The 20,229-nt window shown below is 49.4% G+C and overlaps 2 protein-coding genes across 3 annotated transcripts in view; both read left to right on the plus strand.

The window, feature by feature from the left end:
* brf1a (BRF1 general transcription factor IIIB subunit a) overlaps nt 1–11,903 on the plus strand; it is a 30,847-nt gene extending 18,944 nt beyond the window's left edge. The window contains exons 13-19 of the mRNA XM_019878568.1: nt 2,555–2,616; nt 3,472–3,553; nt 3,631–3,689; nt 4,339–4,598; nt 9,086–9,137; nt 10,809–10,959; nt 11,359–11,903. Of these exons, the coding sequence (XP_019734127.1) occupies nt 2,555–2,616; nt 3,472–3,553; nt 3,631–3,689; nt 4,339–4,598; nt 9,086–9,137; nt 10,809–10,959; nt 11,359–11,393 (701 nt within the window). The 3' untranslated portion in view covers nt 11,394–11,903. The remainder of the gene's footprint in view (nt 1–2,554; nt 2,617–3,471; nt 3,554–3,630; nt 3,690–4,338; nt 4,599–9,085; nt 9,138–10,808; nt 10,960–11,358) is intronic.
* Nucleotides 11,904–18,846: 6,943 nt separating this feature from the next.
* dkc1 (dyskeratosis congenita 1, dyskerin) overlaps nt 18,847–20,229 on the plus strand; it is a 6,209-nt gene continuing 4,826 nt past the window's right edge. For both annotated transcript variants that reach the window (XM_019877861.1, XM_019877870.1), the window contains exons 1-3: nt 18,847–18,906; nt 19,923–19,972; nt 20,057–20,143. In XM_019877861.1, coding sequence (XP_019733420.1) covers nt 18,891–18,906; nt 19,923–19,972; nt 20,057–20,143 — 153 coding nt within the window. In that variant the 5' untranslated portion in view covers nt 18,847–18,890. The remainder of the gene's footprint in view (nt 18,907–19,922; nt 19,973–20,056; nt 20,144–20,229) is intronic.

Genomic DNA, 20,229 nt, shown 5'->3' on the forward strand with positions numbered 1-20,229 from the left:
GTGTGTGTGTGTGTGTGTGTGTGTGCGTGTGCGTGTGCGTGTGTGTGTGTGTGTGTGTGTGTGCGTGTGCGCGCGCGCACGTATGTCGGAATAGTTGTTCCGATCGTATTTTTGTCGTTGTTGTGTGTTCTCTTGTATTATTGTTTTTTTTGTTTTTTTTTTTATGTACTATGACACAAGCTCCCTTTTAGTTGTGTATGAAGTCAGGAGTAGCTTGCTGCTAGCTTAGTCTTTGACCGCCAGTGTGAATTTGTCAAGACGATGCCGAGACGAGGTTGGCGAAAGCTGATTGCTGGCATCAAAGCGATGACTCGGGGGCTCATAGCATCGCAAAAGAACCGCACAAGTGGAGGTTAGAACAAAAAGTCAATCGGTGATCCTCCCGCGAGGAGCCGCCGACAGATGCCGCTTACGTGCTTCTGGCCGAGTCAGCAGATCTTCCTCTCGAAGGAGGAGGAGGAGGCGTTTCCACATTTGCACATCATGATGCTAGCATTTCGGTGAGAGGTTCGACGGATCGGTTTGGATGTCGACCACAAGACCCCGAAGCCCCGAAAGACTTCAGGCACGCGTCAAAGTCCTGTTCAGGTGCCCAAATGGACTCCCGATGACACGACTGACCCTTTTTAGTCACTTCATTCCAATGTTATTTGGCTAACTGCGGACAAGTGGTCAGAAGTAGGGTGCCTTCTTCACTCAGCAGGCTTTAATGGTCACTCTAATTGGACTTGAAATGTGAGCATCTCTTTAGTGAATATTTGCATCTCGTGTTTAATCCCTCGAAGCACTTTGTCGCCCTCGTGAATGAATAATGACTCATCATTCATTCATGGATGCTAATCATCCGTCGCACTGATGGGACAGCTGGGAGGAGACGTGACATGTGGTCACGCGGGCACGACGACGACGACGCCCCCCCCGCCTTCCCTTCCCGAGCTCCCATGCCTTGTCTTGTACTCCGAACGGATTAATGGCATTTCTATTCATATCCAGATCTGAAACCAAATTTCAAATTGTCATATGTAATGCACAATAACAGTCATTATTCTTGACTTCTGATTTTAAAACTCGTTATCCATCAATTTGTTGTGCGCTGCGTATTCAATATGTGGAGGTGATTTAAACATTTATATGGTTTCCCAAAATTCATAACGGCCCACCGAGGGAAATCGTAACTACAACGTGGCCCGCGACAAAAAATGAGTTTGACACCCCTGCCCTAGCGAGTCAATTGTGGGGCGGTGAATGATAAAAATGGCCGAACGCTGACAAGCAGACGCGTTTCCATCGAGACGGACTCGCTTGGCAGTTCGCCGCTAGCCTGAAAAGCACGACGACGATATCGCAGCGAGTACTGACTTCGAGCCGTCTGCATAAACAAGTGCGCGTACTCCAATGAGCCCTCACGGTGTTGGTGGGGGGGGAGTAGTGGTTGGTATTTAGTGCGTGACTCCCTCCTCCCTTTGAGTCCACGTGGGGGGCTTGGAGGGGAGAGCAGGTGGTTGAGTGGGCGTTCACACGGCGGAACCTCCTCCAAGGTCGAACGGGTCGCGTTTTAATGGGCTGGCCCCGGCCCGCCCGTGTCAGCGAGAATCTGCCGCTCTATTTATTGCCTGGCTGGATGCTTGTTTCTGTGAGGAGGGGTGTGAAGGAGTCTTGGGGGTGAGAGGGGGCGGGGGGGGGGGCGGTCTGGCACTGAGCCTGATGAGCCCACACACAAGGTACGGAAGGTTTCACACTCGGCACCTGCGTTTTACTTTGTTTTCACCACCCATGGTGACATGAGTCCAGGTTCTGAAGATCAGAACGGAGGTTAAAAACCAACCAAGAAAAGAAAGAAAATCCATCTCTAAATATGACCCCGTGAACGGTTTGACTCGACTATTCTTTGCTAGAATCTCGTCAATTCGAGCCACACAGGAGAACTACCGGCCATAATCTTATTAAATATGCATCAGATAGTGTCAGCACTCTTATTTACGGTCGTTATTTGATCTTTCCAAGGGGGGGGGGGGGGATAAAGCACATCACGCTAATAAGTGTCCGCACCAACATGCAAAGTTGACAGGGTGGACACGGCAACAAAACATGAAAGAAAACGCTGAAGATGCAAGCTCAACTTTTTTGTTGTTGTTTTTTGATTTTTTCAAAAAAAAAAAAAAAAACCAGGAGAAATGATGATGAGCTGACCTCCGTTTGCCCTGTAGAAGACGTTTGCATTTCATTTTTGGGGGATTTCTGCTCCTCAGTCTTTTTTTTTTTTCTTTTTTTTTAAAATGGTCGCAATGAAATTAGCGACCAGCACCAGCCCAAATGACGCCCCCCCCCCCCCCCACCCAAGTCTTATCGGCGGCGCCGCTGCCTGCCTGCCGCTTATCAGCTCACACTTAACGCACAGGAAGTTCTTGGAGGGCTGCGCCCGCCAGATAGCGAGCGGCTCACCCCCCCACGGACCAGATTTTAGTTTTCCGTCTTTTTTTAGACCGGGAAGCGTCTTTTCCGTGATGTCACAAATCACACACGTTTCTGTTGCTTCTGTTTGTTTGTGTGACAGAAAATTCTGCGGAAGGTGGCGAACTGGACCTGAGCGGCATCGATGATAGCGAGATCGAGCTGGTATGTGTTTTTTTTTTTGTGATGACCTCACCATATGATGACATATTGGCAAAGTAGTTGCATATATGAAAAGGCCAGATCAAGCCCTTTAATTTGAGGTATGACTCAAAAGCGGTTTGTTGCCATGTGATTTTTGACTTTCACCGGGGGGGGGGGGGGTCATTTTTGGCTGACCATGTCAGCACATATTAGCAACCTAGTTACATATTCGGAATGTGCCCGTTAAGTTGAGGTCTGACTTGTGATTTTTGGCCCTCCTACTTGGGAGCTTTGGCCAGTTTAGCGCCACCCTGAAAATCGTGTTTTGGTGCGCGTATATTGACGGCAAAGTCACAGATCCAGAACTCTCTCGTGGAGACCGTTAATTTCAGGTGTGGCCACAAACATGGTTTGATCTGCAACATGGTTTTGACATTGTTGCTATTGACCTTGGGTCAGCTCGGATACACGTTGACAATAAAATCTCAATATTTTTTTAGGTGATAGTATCATCACACGAGGCCATATTGACAACCGTAACTGACAAATCTGGATAGGCTTTGTCAAGACCTTTAATTTGAGGTGTGACTCGATGTGGTTTGTGTGCAATGTAATTTTTGACTTTGTTACTCGGGAAGTTTTGAGCAGCTTGGCTGCGTTCACGGTGCAAAAAGCATATTGTGAGGTCATAACGTCATCAGGCAAGCATGGACTGGCAACATAGCTACGCAGCTAAGAAAAACCCTTGAAAGTACCCCTTAATTTGAGATAGGACTCCATGGTGAAGAACAAATGTTTTGGTGATGATTTGTGCACCCAAGAGAGTAAAAAGACACATATAAAAAAACAGGGGGGGGGGGGGACTCTGGTTTGCAGTATCTGCTGAGTGAAAACGAGATCAAGGTCAAGACGGCTCTCTGGATGGCGGAAAACTCTGACTACCTCAAAGAGCAAAAAGGTTCCTCCTCATCGTGACGAAGCAACATTCTTGTTGTTGTTGTTGTTGTTGGGCCAAAGGACTGACTTTGTGTACAGAAAAGGAGGCCAAGATAGCCATGGAAAAGGAGTTGGGCATTTACAAGGAAAAGAAGAAGGTACCAAGTCTCGCCTTGCTTTGCCACACGAATCCAAATGCCTTGCGCTCGGAATGCTAGCTCTGGTCCACAAACGCAAGGCCATGATTCTCTCTTCATGGTCGCATAGCCTAAAAAAAAATCTTTGCGGAATCTGTTCAAGAACCCAACGCTAGCTCTAATTTTAGCTTCCAAAGTTAGTTTAGAGTCACCGCTATATTCAGACTTCAGGAAGGCATGTTAGCTTCTTGAGTTAGCTTCGAGATTGGAATCTCAATTCAGAGATTAAAGTTAGCGCCCAACGTAACCTCTGTTAGCGCTACGGAAGACCAATGATACCTTGTGACGTGAGCTGCAACGCTAGATTCCAAGGTTAGCCTCAACGTTACCGCCATCGTTAGCGTCCGGCAATGTTTGTTTTGGAGTTAAGCTTCCCACATTACAGGTAGGTCAATTCGGTGTTTGTGTTGTTGGCTTCCAAAGTTAGCTTAGACATTGAAATCTAAGATTGGAAGCCAACCTGAGTTTCCAGCGTTCCCTCTCACGTTAGCTTCTCATATTAGCTTCAATGTCACCATAAAAGTTAGCTTCTTCAGTTGACTTCCAATGTTGCTCCGTCGTTAACTTCGAGGCTCCTTGACCACTTTGTCACGTGTCGTTTCCCAAACAGCGAGCGACGCCGAAGCGCCGGGCGGACATTCGAGCAGACACGGCCGACGAGGCCATCGGCAAGATGCTGGAGCAAAAGAAAATCTCCACCAAGATCAACTACGACGTGCTCAAGGACCTCAACCTCAAGCCCGCAGCCAGCCCCGCCCACAAGGCCCAGTCCCCCCGAGGATCCGCCACCACCAGGCAGAGCGGACGCTACCAAAGGCCGGGAAGGGGGTCACTCAACCTTAGTACGCCGCTCAGCTCCCTGGGGAAAAGGTTGGTGGCTGGCCACATCCTCTCTTCAATTTAAAAAAAAAAAAAACAACTTAAAAATATTCGTTAACAATGCACTTTTTTTAATCTGTACTTGGGCTGAGGTTTGCCCTGATCATAATTTAAATCCCTCAAAATTCAACACACCTTTTTGTTTTGGCAGCTGAGTTGAACAATCTGCATTTTGCTTAAAACGGTACTATGCTGCTGTTAGCGCAAAATGCTAGCGAATTGCTGCTAACGTGAGGCATCTGTATCGTGGTTTGAATCCGTCAAAATTCAAAGGGCGCACTTTTCTCTGCCAAGTGAAGCAACGTACTTGTAAAACAAGGCTGTGCTGTTCGCTAACAATGATGCTAACGGCAGTACTATCAATGTTGCTAGCGGCGCTGCCAATGGTGGCGCTAACGGTGCCAACAATCTCGCAAAAATTGAAACCAACAAAATTACAGCAAAGCTAGCCATGCGTTAGCAAAAAAAGAGGCAGAGCGACAGCATGGGCGTCATTTCTCGGTCAGGCGCAGCCTGAGAAAAAGCCCCCAAATGAAGGCCCGCGGCCGGGGGGGGAGGGCAGGGGGCAGCACGGCAGCCTTTGAGCTTGTTATTGAAAGAGCGACGGCGCGGCTCTGCTGACAGTGCAGCCATTGTGCCTTGTTGCTGAGGGGGCCACACTGAGGCATTGTGGGGCTCCCCGTTCGACACGCCCCTTTCCACCCCCACTTGGCCTCGAGCTTTCCCACTTTCACACCCTGCTATGGGCTTCCATTTGCACTTTTTTTTGGGGGGGGCTCTTCTCATTTAGACGCACGAAATGCATCATCGTTAATGACATACTTGATCGACTTGAATTTTGCCGTCAGCCATTTTGCGAAGCATTTTGACAGACAGGCCCACAATGACTCTCCATACACCGAATCTACCAAGGGTAAGAATAAACGCTCTCATTTCACCGGGAGGGGAAAAAAAAAACCCAAACCGTGTTTAATTCTTCCTTTTTTCCTTTCTTTTTACAACGAGCAGTAGAACAGAGTGCAGGCTGCGCAAAATGTAGCCAGCGGACGCCCCAAACTGTGCTGACAGTGAGCCATCGGTGCCATCTACTGGCGGCCGTGCATCAGTCGAGGTGTTTCCAAGCTTCAAATGTGCGGCGGAGCAGCGTCATTGAAAAATGTCAACGCGGTGGCAGCCGCTGAGTTGAAGGAATGAGTTTTGTGGAAGGCGACAGCGACAGCGATAAACATGATAGCTGCCTTCCCCGTAATATGCTCGCTAACTAGCCTGACAAATGTTGTCAGAAGTGGGACCCTGCATAAGTTGAATGCTGCACCTTTGGGAGGAGTGAGGAAGTTGGTTTTGGACCTGATTTTTCTTTTTTCTTTTTTTTTTTTTATGCGGTCAGGCTCTCATTCGTCCCTCTGGTGTCGTAGTCAAGCGACCCAAATATCAAATCTGGATTCTGCTCCCTGGAGTCGTGGGACAAATGGCGTCAGAAGTGGCATGCTGGGGTCAGGGGTCTTTCTCGGCTGCCTTCCTGCCATATTTTGCTCGCATTGTTGCGATATGTTAGCCGCCGGTGCGCTTGCCGAACATCCCCGCCCCCGTTCTCAACAGCCTCACTGGGAAAAAAAAAAAAAAAGCAGGATCCAGAAATAGCGTCAAATTGCCCTCCGGTGCACTTCCTCTCTTGTATTTTTTTTTCTTTACCGAGAAAAAGAAAGAGAATTCCTGACGGGGTTTGTTTTCCGGCGGGAGTCTGTGTTGGTTTTCCGCAGTGGAGAAAGCTGGCAGCTCAGCACTTGAGTCGGCAGATGTTTGCCGCTCCCGCCGACACCCCCTTCCCCCGGACGCTTGCGGGCGGGAGCCAAGGCGGGGTGCGGGACAGGTTTTCTCCCAGGCGGCGGCGGCACCGGCGGCGGCAGCAGGTGTCGGTCGCGCCAGCCGCTTACTGAACTGCAGAGAGAAGCAGGTTGGCGCCTGTGTGAAAGGGGGATGCTGTGAAATCGGGACCGGCCTGCAAAGTTTCGCACCAGACGCTGGTCTTTGGCTCCCTTTTGTTGAAAGCAATCATCGCCTAACCGCTTTTGTTGCTTGCAAGCGTCCGAATGTAATCCTGCTGTTAGTTCTTTTACTGAAATGAAACGCACACTAACCCCTTTCACACAGTCTCAGCTCCCCTCCGCCCCCGCTGCTTCCTCTTTTGTTATTGTTGTGTGAAAACAAATCCGAATCCGTTGGGGGTTGACGCCGTTGAGCTGTGGAACTTTTTTCAGCTTCTGAATTACAGGCAGGACTTTTCGGTGTGTGTGTGTGTGTTAAAGGGGTGTGAAGTGTACCAGCTGAGCACTCGTTTCTTTGAATCGGTTGTGTCAAAAGCATTTGTCGCTTACCCGCTTTTATGTGGCGCTATCCAGGAATCAAGGACATTTATCGTCACGTACACCGCAGAAACACAAGTTGGTTGAGGTTAAATGTCATCTTCCCTTCGGTTCTTCCAGTGAAGCTGAAGTCACGCTTACCCCCTTTCACGCGGCCTCGGCTTTTTGGAGCTATTTCGTAGAAACCAATCAGAAGGGTCGGGGATGATGTCGCTGACCTAGAAATTTTCTGCTTCTGACTTAGTGTGAGAGCTGTAACCCAATAAGGACGATTGGTGTGTGTGTGTAAAAGGGGGTGTGCAACACTTGACACAGCAGTTTTAAAGTGACCGGCGCAAGTTTAACACAGTTGTCAGACGGTGAACGACAGATGCATCTGTTCGACTTCTGAAGGTGAAAAAGTTGCAGGTCCCCGTTCACCTCGGTCGATACCTTTCACACAGAACAGCGAGACGCGGTGGGGGGGGGCTGTCTTTGTGAGAACGTGGATTTCGATTGCTGGTCTTGCAGGGATTCCACTTCCTCTATTGTGCCTTTAAGCGCACCCCAAAAAAATCCGGCGGCTAAACTCCGTCAGCCGTCAGTCGCCTTTGCGGCTCAGGCGGCGCTAAGCTGATTAGCGCCGCGCCGCTAAAGCCGGCGGCTACCGATAGCCTAATGCGGGGGTGCCGCGGACACCTCATTAGGTACCCCAGATGACGTTGGACAGTGATGAAATCTTCTCTCGGCTAGCTTAGCGGCTAGCATCAGGTTAATTTTAGACAGAGCTGATCCAGACCCATGACCAGTCCGAGTCCGAAAGAAGTGCGGTCCAACCGCGATGGACTCGGCGACCGAGACTTTGTTCGTGTGGTTGCCCAAGTGCGCACACCCCTCCGAGATGGAGCCGTGGCCGTTGCTTGTCTTACTTTGGAGCGCTGAGCGGATGAGAAGAAAGAAAAGCAGCAGCGGGATGTAACCCGGCAGAGGATGTTTGCAGGAAGCCGTCAACTCGTCGGACCCGAAGGCAAAAAACACTTCCGTGCCTGCGCCGCAAAAAAAAAAAAATCAACCAGTCAGCATGAAAGTTCAACTTTGAACAACCAGCGTGGGCCACGATGGGGACCATTTTTGTCCCCTCGTCACCTCATCGAGTGGGACGAAACAGTCGTCGCTTCCGCCCGCACAAGAAAAGACTTGATGTCGGTGCGATGATGTCATTTTTTTTCCCTCTCCTATTTTCTTCTTTTTTTTTTTTTTTGCGCAAGGCGCGTGTTGAATGTTTATCGGCATTTTTTTGGAATCATTTTGGGGGTGTTCTGGGCTCAAAAAGGACATTTAATGAGTAATATCGTCACAGTAGTACAAAGTGAAGCTCCTCGTTTGAATTCAAAGGATGCCATTTAAGAAGAGACAAAATTGATTGCGAAATCGAGCCGAGAGAGACATCTGCGGCGGCGACGCGTGTGAGAGCGCCACATATGGGCCTCTTGTTGTCAGCGCCGGCGTGATTTATGCGGCGGTGGCGGTGGCGGCAGCGGCGCGTCGGGAGCCGCACCCCCGCGGGCTCCTCTTCAAGTCGGTCGTCACGGAGACCGGGCTCGGCCCAAAAGTCTGCCGCCCTTTGACCTCTGACCTCCACCGCTCACTTTTTGTCACTTGTAAACGCTGAAACGCAAGTAGCTCCCGCCAAATGACATGATTCCGTGCCCCGGCTGGCCCCACCAATCAGAATCATCAACAACATCATCATCATCATTAATGAATGATAATAATGCCCATTAGAAATAATAATCATGGGCTCCATTTAGTATTCATGACAAGTTCTTGGCGGGGTCATGTGGGAAAGTCCCCCTTGGGAGGCACGGGGGGGGGTGGTGGTTCGCACAGCACATGTTGGACGCAGTGGGGGCTCCTCCCCCTCCCTCCAAAATGGCAATCAACATCTTTTTATTAATTTGTTAATTTTTTTAATCAGGTAGTTGTTGGCTCGTTTGAAACCTCTTGGAAAGCCGATTCCAAATGTCAGCTCGAAAATAGCGGCAATGAAATGTTTGAAGTCATTTTATTATTTTTTCATGGTGTCGTGTCGTGTAGCAAAAAGTTTCTTTTGATTTTGTTTTTGTTTGTTGTCAGGTTGCAGCCGTTTGTGACCGGGCAGCCCAACAAGAAGATGGCCGTGCAGCAGGTCAGATCATCACCATCATACACACGCTTGCCCCACCCAGCCGGAAATTAGTCGCACGTTTGACGGGGGGGCGCTTGGGCACACTCGCTGTCTTGCGCACGGGACGCGAATGATTTTGGGGACGAGCCGGCCGGCATCCGCTGCGTGCGGCGTGGAGTGCTGCAGGCCGTCTCGCGCTCCTCCTTCTCGTCCCGGTTCAGTTCTCCTTTGCTTCATCACGCCGCGGGAGAAACGACGTTTGCACGAGTGCTGGGGGGTCAACAAGCCTTGTTACTTAGCAACCGCCACCCCCCTCTTGGGAAGGCGAAGCAATCGTCCGACGCGATTGGTCGAGGCCGTTGGCCTCTTATGTAATCTTGCAGATGAGATGAGACGAGCGCTCCATAGCCGACTCGCTCGCTCTCTCCCCGGAACTTGTCGCTAGCGCGATGCCGTGGAACGTCCGGACTTTCCTCTCTGTAAGCTTGAGGGTGAAATTGGGAGGCCCAAGTCTTGACGCCGTCCCGGGAATCTGTCGAATTTTGTTGCCACGAGTCTTTTTATTCTTCCCTTCGCGTAAGCTGAAAATCAAAGACACCGCAGGCTGGGCACGGCCCACTTAGCCAGCGCTCACCTGCAAACAGTGTTGGTTTGAGTCGGCAGGCAGGCAGACAGGAAGGAAGGAAGGAAGAAGAGCAGCAGCTTTGTTTGTGTGGAAAGGGCGAGGATGAGGAGGATGAAGAGCGGGCCGAGGCGCGGCAAAAGGGAGACGTGGCAAAGATTCGTCGAGGAAGAAGAACGGAGAGGAAAGCTTGGCTCACCGTGACCAGCGTCATACTTCTCGTGCCTTCTTCGGGCATTTTGTGGGTCCGCTCGTGAGAGACGGGCCGACCAAACTTTGCGGTGTCTTAAGTCAAACTTTGGGAGCCGTTTTGACAAAAGTTCTCTGGAAAGGACCAAAAGTGAAGTGAAAAATGGCCACGCTGAACCAAAACTGCAGACTCTGTGTCTCTTTTGGAGCATGGCTATTGGAGGCTTTTTTGTGGGTTTCCTCACGATCGACGAGGCTGCCAAATCATATGAGACCAAAACTGCCTTTTGGAAAGCATTGACGGGACCTCTGGAAATGACCAAAATAAGCCTAAAGGGGCCACTTGACACCATTTTTGTGGGTCTATTCATGGTCGACAGGCCTACAAAATTTCATGTTGTCAAACTGCCTTCCCGGGGTGAATTTTAAATACATTCCAAGGATCACTGGAAATGAGCAGAATAATATCTTGGTTAAACCAAAATTGTAGCCAAACATGGCTTCTTGATTTTATTTCATTTTTTTTTTTTTTGGGGGGGGGGGGTTAAAACTGACTTTGGGAGGTCAATTTTCAAAGCCTTCCAAGGACCCCTGCAAATCACCAAAATGTGCTTCGTGGCAGACTTGACATGTCTTTGTGGGCTTTGCCTCTTGTGACTTTTTTGTGGGTCGTCTCGTGATAGACGAGGTGACCAGATGTCATGCAGCCAAATCGCACTGAATTTGGCTGTTCCATTTGGAAAGAGAAACTGCATTTTCTTCCTCTTGCCTGTCAATAAAACACACACACACGCACTCGCACGCATCCATGTTTATGAGTTGTGCCACTGGGGATTTGTTGACATCATCCGAATCGGAAAAATCTCTCTCCCTTCGCTCAGCCCTCCTCGGAAGCCCCCGTAGCCGCGGCGGCCCCCCCAGCCCCGCTGGTGGAGAGCGGCCCGGTGGTCTACGACGACGCGGTGGCCGAGGAAGACGAGGACGAGGAAGAGGAAACCTGCGTGAGCGCCATGGCGCTGATCGGCGCTCAAGGTCAGCCGGAGGTCGTCGGCATGTCGCGAGCCGCGTCGCTTGGCGCCGCAAACTTTTTTTAATGAGCGCCACCGGTCACTTTGTCTCCACTTTGCCGCAATTAGCGCGTTTCACGGATCTCGCGAGGCGGAGCATCCACACAGTCGCAGCGACCGTTTTTTGACCTTTGGCCTTTTTCCGGACTACTTTGGCACCTCCAAAGCTGTGAAATCAAGGAAATGTGAAATCTCAACTACGTTGCACATGATTCGGACATGTCGAAGCTCATTTTATGCTCCGCTGCGTGAAACCCAAGGAAATGCCGAAATGCCAACTGCGTTGCGGCAGCCATTTTGAATCGTTGTTGTTTTGTTTGTTTGTTTGGTTTTTTTGTCTTGGTTTTTTTTTTCCCCCCGGCAGATTATGGCTGTGACGATTACGATGATGGCTTCTAGCAGCGGCTCGTCGTTTCCTCCTCTGATGCGGCGCCACTTTGCACACTTGAAGGGTTCGCTAGCCGGGACACAAGATGGCGGGCGCCCAGCAGAACGGACAAACCTTGAGCAATGAAGACGACGGCGACGGCGGCACAGACGGCATGTGAAGCCTCTGTGACGACAGGTGGAAACGCTTCACGAGCGCTGACGAAAAAGCTGCAAATGCCGCCACTTCCTGTTTGAACAGGAAGTGGCTTTAGAACCATAGCGGACGAGCCAAATTTTTCGTTCCTACGCGGAAACCGTGAAGCCGCATGAGCTCCTGAAGCTCATTTGTTTACAAACTTGAGTTGAGTTCACTTTCATTTTATTTATTAGCATGTTCGCTAGCAAGATGTTAGCTTCTGCTGCAAAAGTGCCCTTCTTTCAAAGAATAATATTATGAGGAAAATGCGATTTGGATTTGAATTTGGTTAAAAATGTTGGGGGAGGAGTTTTTTGTTGTTTTTTTTTTCCTGGACATTTTCAAAGAGTTGTCTTCCCTTTTTCTTGACTTGATTTTATTTTCATGATATTTGTGCTGAAAGTTTCCACCAGGGATGCTGGTGAGGCGACGGGGGCGGAGGCACCGTACGTGCTCATGTGATGTCACGTGATGTCACATGACTGACCAATGCGATGCCGCGTCCATCAATGTAGCATGGCGTCACGTCATGTAGCTCGTCAGTTGTTCTTTCGCCAATCAGAGCAAACAGGAAGCACTCCCCCCCCCCGCCATAACGTAACTTGTTGAACTTTATGCCTCATAATTCCACTTTATCAATAAATACTTATCAAGCATGCAAAGCAAACTCATTTTTGAAAGGATACACATTGAATTCCCCACCTGCTAATGATGATATTTGTTTTGTTTTGTTTTTTTTTGGTCTGGTAAAGTAAAAGGTGAGCTGTTTGGTCGCACTGTCGTGTGGCGCGGAAAAAGATCCCCGTTTGAATCCCAAGTGGATCCATCTTGATTCCACTTGCCGCTGACAACGGAGCGAGGCGGTGTGACACTTTCATTTATTTGTGATATATTTACAAGCACACATACAAGCACACAACTCCCTGCTGCTTTCATATGCAGGTGTGTGTGTGTGTGTGTGTGTGTGTGTGTGTGTGTGCGTGTGTGTGTGTGTGTGTGTGTGTGTGTGTGTGTCTTTGCAGCCCTGCAATTATGCGTCTTCGCGTGTTGGTGTGGCGCAGGTGGGAGAGACAATTTAATTACAGGGACGACGACCGAGATGACTGCAGCCCACCTGCAGCTGTGTGTGTGTGTGTCTGTGTGTGTGTGTGTGTGTGTGTGTGTGTGTGTGTGTTGTGTTGTTTGTCCTGCGCAAATAACTTTGGTTGTTTTGTAAGTCTCTGAGGGAAGAAAATGAAATCTGGTGCCCTTTAAAAGTAACATTAGGAAATGTCACACTTTAAAATAGCAAATAAGTCTTCATTCCGCCGTCCAAAAAATGGCAGGCCAGTTGTCCAGGTGGCATGACTCAAAAAAACAACCCCCCCCCCCAAAAAAAATGCTTTGAGTAGATTTTCCCCGGTGGTGGCAGCACTTCATTCAGCACAAGCCATCAAATAAAATGTTGTCAATTAGTGTTGCGGATCCGGGTGTGGCGCACGGGGGCAGAAATAGTGCCAAACGAGAGATCAGACGCAAATAAGTGATTTCGCAAGCTAGCCGAAAGCAATGCATCGTAGTTGCCTTGGAAACCGGAGAAAATGCCCCCAACATCGGGACCACAACAAGTGAGGTGGGAGAATGTGTTTATTTTCGGCCTATTTGGATGAATTCCTGGGGCGGTCCGCATCGCCTTGGCGCTATTTAGCGCCGCGCACCTTGTCGTCCTCCCACGCCGCACGCCCTCGCCGACCTCGTTGCCGACAGCCGCCGCGACGCAGACGCAGACAAACGGACAAAACGATACACGAGAAAAATAAATCAAATGAAAAGAGATGTAAAAATAGACGGACGGAAGGGTAGACGCCGCCTTTGGCCCGCGCTCGACGCCCACGCCGTCTGCCGGGGAGCCGCTGCGCTTCCGGCCTGAGGGGACCGCGATGCGCCAAACCAAGCGTCCAATAGGAAGCCAGAAATCGGCTCGCTCAACTTGAGCGAGTGGCTCCCAGTCGGGATGTCTGCAGACATCCTCGGAGGCGAAGGAGATGGGCGGGGGGGCGATTTGCAACCTGAGGCTTTAGGAGGCACCTCCGCACCTCCACATGAGCGCTTTGTCTCCATTGTTGCTGCGCACCGAAGACAAATTCATTCCAAAAAACAACAACGTAAAAGCAAATGTGTATTTTGATGCGACACCAAGATAATCACGACAAGCGCTCTTGGTGAGTTGTCGACGATTCCTTTTTAGTCATCGAGGGTCACGCGCCCTGGACCGCCCTCTGCTGTTGACTGAAACAAAAGTTCAAGCACCTTCGGGCTCGCATTAACGAGAACAAACTGGTTAGACGCGACAGCTTCAACGTTGAACCCAAAGCGTTCCTACCCGCGCCCGTCCAGAAAAATAGCAAAAAGAATGAAAGCTCCGCCCTTGGAGCACTTTGCGCGAGGCAAAATTTGCGTGGTGACCAATTCCTGAAGAAATTTCTCCCGTACAAAGTCAGCGGTCCGTTTTTGAGCACCAAGATGGCTGCAATTGGCGCACCGCCACGGCAAAAAGACAGAAAGAAAGAAACTACGCGCACAAAACCTTCAGACATCCTCGGAGAGATTCAAACGTGTGAAAAGAAAGCTTAGCGGAATACACTCAGCTTCATAAGCGGCTCATCTGATGACTCAACTGTGTGTGTGTGTGTGTGTGTGTGTGTATGTGTGTGTGTGTGTGTGATCCTGTTGTGCGTGCAAGGCACAAAGTTTGCCATGCGTCTGAGGTCGTCTAACCCCCTTCGCACCCTCCACGCAAATGTTGTGCCTTTCACACAGAGCACAGCATTGATGTGGCTGTGCCTTTGATGCGGGACCGAGAAGCTTCAAGTTGAACACTTCCCTCCTAGCTTGTGGCTGGATTCCTTTTCGCGCGACAACCAAATCGCGTCCAACCCCTTTCAAGCGAGCTATCAAGTCCACCATTCCGAGTGAAAGATCCCAACGAGCGGCGCACTCACCAATTAGCCAACCTTGCAGATCGTGTCAAAGGCTCGAAGGAAACCCGAAATTCCTGCATCGGACATGGAAGAGGTGAGTCGGCGTTTGATCTGTCTGTGCCTTTGGCGCATAGCAAAGTGATTGTCAGGTGTTAAAGTCCACACCTCGGTCCTAACTTGTCATGACCCCCTTTCACACATTCACCCATACCGCCACCAAACCCTTTCCCGCTCCCCATTAACTTTCTACTGTTGTGCGTGAAAGGCACGAACGCGGAATGCAAATGAGCTGGCTTCAGAGGGAGGATCAAAGGCTTAACTGAAAGCCCTTACACACCGAGTTTCTGGGAAATTGCTGCATCGCGTGTGGAATGGCAAAGTTTGCCGTGCGTCTGAGGTCGTCTAACCCCCTTCACACCGTCGACGCAAATCTTGTGCCTTTCACGCAGAACCAAGTGAGTGGAGGTAGTTCAACGTTACGACCCCGTCCTGGATTTCCACGCGTGACCTCTATTACTACCGAACGACAAAAACAAACAACGACAAAAATTGCAATCCGCTGCACCTCCCCATTCTTTGTCCCTACTTTTTACCCAGAACAGCGGCATGGGAAAAAAAAGGGGCATGTTTGCAGGGAACATCAAAGAACACGTTTGAAATGTTTTGCCTTTCATCGTTGGGCAGTTCAAACGAGGTTACGGCGCGTCGTCACCCCCCCCCCCCCCCCCCCCCCCCCCCCCACACAGTTGCGTGAAGACGCTCGCCTGCCGGCCCCTTCGGCGGCATCCTCCCACTGATGAAAAAGAGCGTCAGTCATCTGGTCAAAACTCAGCGTCTGTAATTTGCCACAAAAGGCGGGACACACCCCGGCAGGGGGAACCGGGCCGCAACCTCCATCATAGAATCAAGTGGAGGGAAGGACGAGTGCCGCGTTCTCACTCAAGGTCAAATCTTTTTTGTTTTGTTTTGGGGTATTTCTCCCCCCCCCCCCCACATCGGTTCTCTCTGTGTGAAAGGTACCAACGTTGAATGTTTGATTGGCCAATACCAGACAATTTGCCATTTGCATCGTTGGGCTTCCGTTGTGGGGAAAGGGTGTGTGTGTGTGTGCGTGTGTGTGTGTGTGTGTGTGTGTGTGTGTGTGTGTGTGTGTGTGTGTTTGTTTTGCAATCGGAATGGTGACTCGCCTGCTGCCAGACGTCTTTGCCTCATTTCATGTTGACTCACCCCCAGTCAGGTGCATTCTCGCCTGAGCCTGTCGCGCCCGCACACGCCCACCACACACACACACACACACACACACACACACACACACACACACACACACACACACACACACAAAACAGACAAACGGCACCAATCAATTTGGATTTCTTTCTTCTTCTTTTCTAGCGTGTGCGCACACGTGCGATACAATGTACAATAAGTTGCAAATTCCAGCATTCGTGTGTGTGCGTGTGTGCGTGTGTGTGTGTGTGTGTGTGTGTGTGTGTGTGTGTGTGTGTGTGTGTGTATCTGCAGCTGAGGTCAAAGGTCACTTAGCTGTGCTCAGCTGGTCACTTTGCTTTCTCCCGCCCTCTTTTGTTCCCCGTGGGGGGGGTCAGAGGTGGTGGCATGCGGCTTTGCGATTAGACCGGCACATCTGTCTTGGAGGAGGAGGACGATCTCGTGCCTGCACACACTTCCCTTACATGCAAACACACACACACACACACACACACACACACATACTCCATCTGGCCTGTATGATAGCAGATGCTACACACACACACACACACACACACACACACACACACACACAAACACTCTTTCGTGTAAATACACACAGCTGCTTCTCAGCCCAACATATTTCTTTTAAAGTTGTTGTTGTTGTTGTTGTTTTTTTTTTTAGTAGCTCGCACTGGAAATGTTTCCTAATTCAGCCCCAAAGGCATTTTCACTTAACCTGAAATTCGCTAGGCTAGTCTATCACGAGTGGAACCACAAAAAAGTCCCTGGTCCTCTGGGTTCTCTGACAATTGCCATATTAACCTGTCCCCCCCCCCCCCCACACACACACACACACACCATACCAGGCCCCTCCATTATTATGACACAACAAAAGACATGTTTGACGATTGCGCTCACACACACACTGACAACTTTTCCCCGGCACTTGCTGCCACAAAATATTCAAATGACTCACATCCATTCACAGGACACTTCATTAGGGACAGCGCCTTCATCGGGTCCATCGCAAGAACCCGCTTTGAATCGAAGCTGTGACAACGCCTTCAGTCTTGTGCGTGTACTTTGAATGTTCCTCTGTCGAATGAAAGCAATCGCCACAGTCCCAAAAATGAAATGAGCATGGAGGTGAGCAAGGGGATGATGGCTTTGCGCAAGTGCCGAGTCACGTTGTGGCTGACCCATTTCTCACTGGCTTCCGATTGACGCGTAAACCGCGGCGCCCCCGAGAGGCGCATCCGAAGCCTGAAAAGCTTCAGGATCTTCGACGGCGACGGAAGGCTGCTCGTGTCAAAGTAGCACAGAGCCTCCCTTGTCATGAACAAAAGAAAAGTCTTCATCAGCATCTCCTCCGTCTTGTGCGTGCGTGCGTGTGTCACGTTCTGCTGTTGCCATGGTGACGCAGCGGGAACAATGCAGGCCTTCACGCGCAGATGGAACAAAAGTTCCTCACGAATGTCTCGGAATACTGACGTGTGAACACGACTCAACGTGCTCACTCGCTGATTTTTGATGCGGTCTGTCAAGTGTAATTACTCGACTTCGCCACTAGGTAGAGCCGCTGCATGCAATCGATTGCAATCTCAACTAGATGAATTCAAATTCAGCATCATATACAAGACGTTTTGATTTTGATCACCAACAGGGCAGAGGTCGTTTGACCTCACGTGTACAAATCAGCACCGAAACATTGGATGTTCACCGTCGAGCTTAGTCGAGTTTTGACCTTTGGCTCGGCCAAAGCATAAAAGTCAACGTCAAGGCCCAAGGTCACAAGGTTTTAACTCGGACTTTCCAAGTCCCTGAGTTACTTTCTCAATACGGTCTCATATGATGACGTAGTCACGCGAAAGGTTTTTGTTTTTGTTTGTTTTCATGATGTTGGGGCCTTTGCGCAAGACGTGATCTTGAGCCACGGTCCAACATGGCGGCCGAGGCTGAGTCATCACATTTGGCGGCCGCCACGCGTGTTCAGTGGCAGCGTGGCCGAGCGCTGTCACTTTGAGGATGCGGCTCGTGGCGACATCTGTCAAAACAGGGGCACCCCCCCCCCCACCCGCAGGCCGCACGACCACGCGGGCCTTTATCTTGCCGCCATCCCCCGTGATGCATTGTGACAGGCTGACGGCTGGCGTGTAAGTGAGCTTTTAGCTCGCATGCACACACGCGACCACACTGACAAGTGTGTGTGTGTGTGTGGGGGGGGGGGGGTCACTTACAATTTTTACTCCCATGATGCACTGATTCCAGCTACATGTCAGAATATTTGAAAGAGTTGTCACTCAGTATGAGCTTGCATCGCAACAGACTCGGTTTCCTGAATGCGTTTAGTTGAATGAATGGATTCATATCCTTTCAAAAGGCAAACTTGCTTGTCAAAGCTTGTACTGGATTGCATTAGAGGGCGTCCCGAATGGACTGGCAAGACCATGTACCGTATGCGACAACAAAAGCCATTCTTATAATATGAATTCTTTATTAATGAGGATTATCTCTTAATAGCTTTAAAATGGGAGCTTCAGTGACATGAAATTGGCACATCCCTTAACAATTCAAAAGAATATGAGCACACTAAAAGATCCATATGTGATTGTATGGTTCGTTATCACGGAAACCCAACGTTTTGTTTCGTTTTGTTGACGACATAGCTGCTAGATATTGGACCAACAGCGCCATCTGCCGCTATAAGGTAGAGGCATTCTTTCGTGCGAAGCAGTTGAGGCGATCGATAACGGGTTTTGTGTAAAATGTAACTTAACGAAGACAAAGTCCATAATTTGTGTGTTTTTGAAAGAACTGTATGTATATGTTTCAATTTCTGGTTCTAAGAAACAAGAGAGCTCTCAAAAGTTAGTTGAGCTCCCATTTTGACGTCTTCATTGTTTCTTATTTTATTTTTATTTATTTACTTAATTATTTACTGATTTATTTGTCATTCTATATTATTGTTGTTATTATTATTCTACCGTGTGTCGTTTATGTCTAGTTTGACAGACATGTTTTTTTTTAAGGTTGTAGTAGCGCAATATATCCAGAAGTGGCAACATAGCGACAGTACGGGAAAAGCCGCGATCAGGACGACGAAGAAGTAGAAGCGGAAAAGGAAGAGGCGGAGCCATTAGAGCGCTAACCAGACAGACGAAGATGGCGGACGTAGATGGTGAGACAAGTGCGCACGCTGCCGCGGACGGTCTATATTTTATGATTGTTTGAATTGAAATTAGTGTTATGGTAAAAGAGGGGTTGCAGCAGTTTCACATTTTGAAGAAAAAAAGCGGCCCCCAAGAAAAAAAAGAATTCAACTCGGTGACGTACACTTGGCTGTCTAAATTACTATATATAACCGTATCCAAAGATTCCAAATGACCTTTTTTCAATGACAACCTGTTTTAAAGTAATGTCAAATATGTAATTGTACCAATTTGATAATTGTCGAAGTCAAGTGTCATGCTCGCCGTTGCGGCAAAGCCACGTGTGCACCGTGTAGAGAACGGGTCGGGACTCAGTGAAACGTTTTTACGACTAGAATTCAAACTCAGTCGTCGCCTTCTGTCGCAACCCCGTTCTTCGTCGTTGTCTCGTTTCCGCATGAATGCGGCCCCATGTCATGGTTTTGTTGTTTTTTTTTTTTGCTCGATTGGCCTTCAGCACCCCGTTAGCCTCCGTATGCTAGCTGGCACGTGTTGCGCGACAGACCACGTGGCCCGCCCATTCGACAAAGTCGCGAATTGTGAAGGCAGCCAAACGATGGAAAGGATAAGAAGAGAAATCATCGAACACACGACTCGAATATTTTTTTTATTATTGGTATTGATTTCCATCGATTATTTGTCCTCAGTAGTGACTAATGAATTTGCATTTTCAAAACGCACATTTAGTCGAATTAGATTTTTTTTCCAGGTCAGGGATTTTCCTTTGAATCACCCTTTGGAGACATGGGTTGGAGCAACCAACATTGCGTTCAAAATGCTTTTGTCGTGTCTAAGAATGTTAGCATCCAGCCCTACGGATGATATCAAATCTTAACAGCAGGACTCCCACCAAAGCTACACAACCCCAGTTGTGGGAAAGGGTTGAACATGACTATGGCAGTGATTCTTTTGCGCTCCACTGGAGGGAGTCGCCGCGTTGTTTTGATGGCCTTGGTCATGTTTTCATGCCGTGCTGTGTTTCCAGGTTCAGCAAAGAAGAAGAAGAAAGGCAAGAAAACGGTGGAGGATGTCGGGGTGAGTGACAAAATCGACGCCTCTGCCTTGTGCGTTGAAGTCTGCTCGGTGCAGCTCCGCTCAAAACAAAATGTCATCCGCCAGGAAATCCAGCAGAGCGGCGACTTCCTTATCCAGCCCGAAAGCAAAGTGCCCACATTGGACACGTCCCAGTGGCCTCTTCTGCTCAAGGTGGTCGCTCATCTGTCAAATTCCTTCCCCGCCGCCGATGCGACATGATGAATCTGTTTATCCATTCGCCGAGTGGCCACCCGCCC

The sequence above is a fragment of the Hippocampus comes genome, unplaced genomic scaffold (assembly GCF_001891065.2).
Source record: "Hippocampus comes isolate QL1 unplaced genomic scaffold, H_comes_QL1_v1.1 scaffold295, whole genome shotgun sequence".
In the NCBI taxonomy this organism is placed as follows: Eukaryota; Metazoa; Chordata; class Actinopteri; order Syngnathiformes; family Syngnathidae; genus Hippocampus; species Hippocampus comes.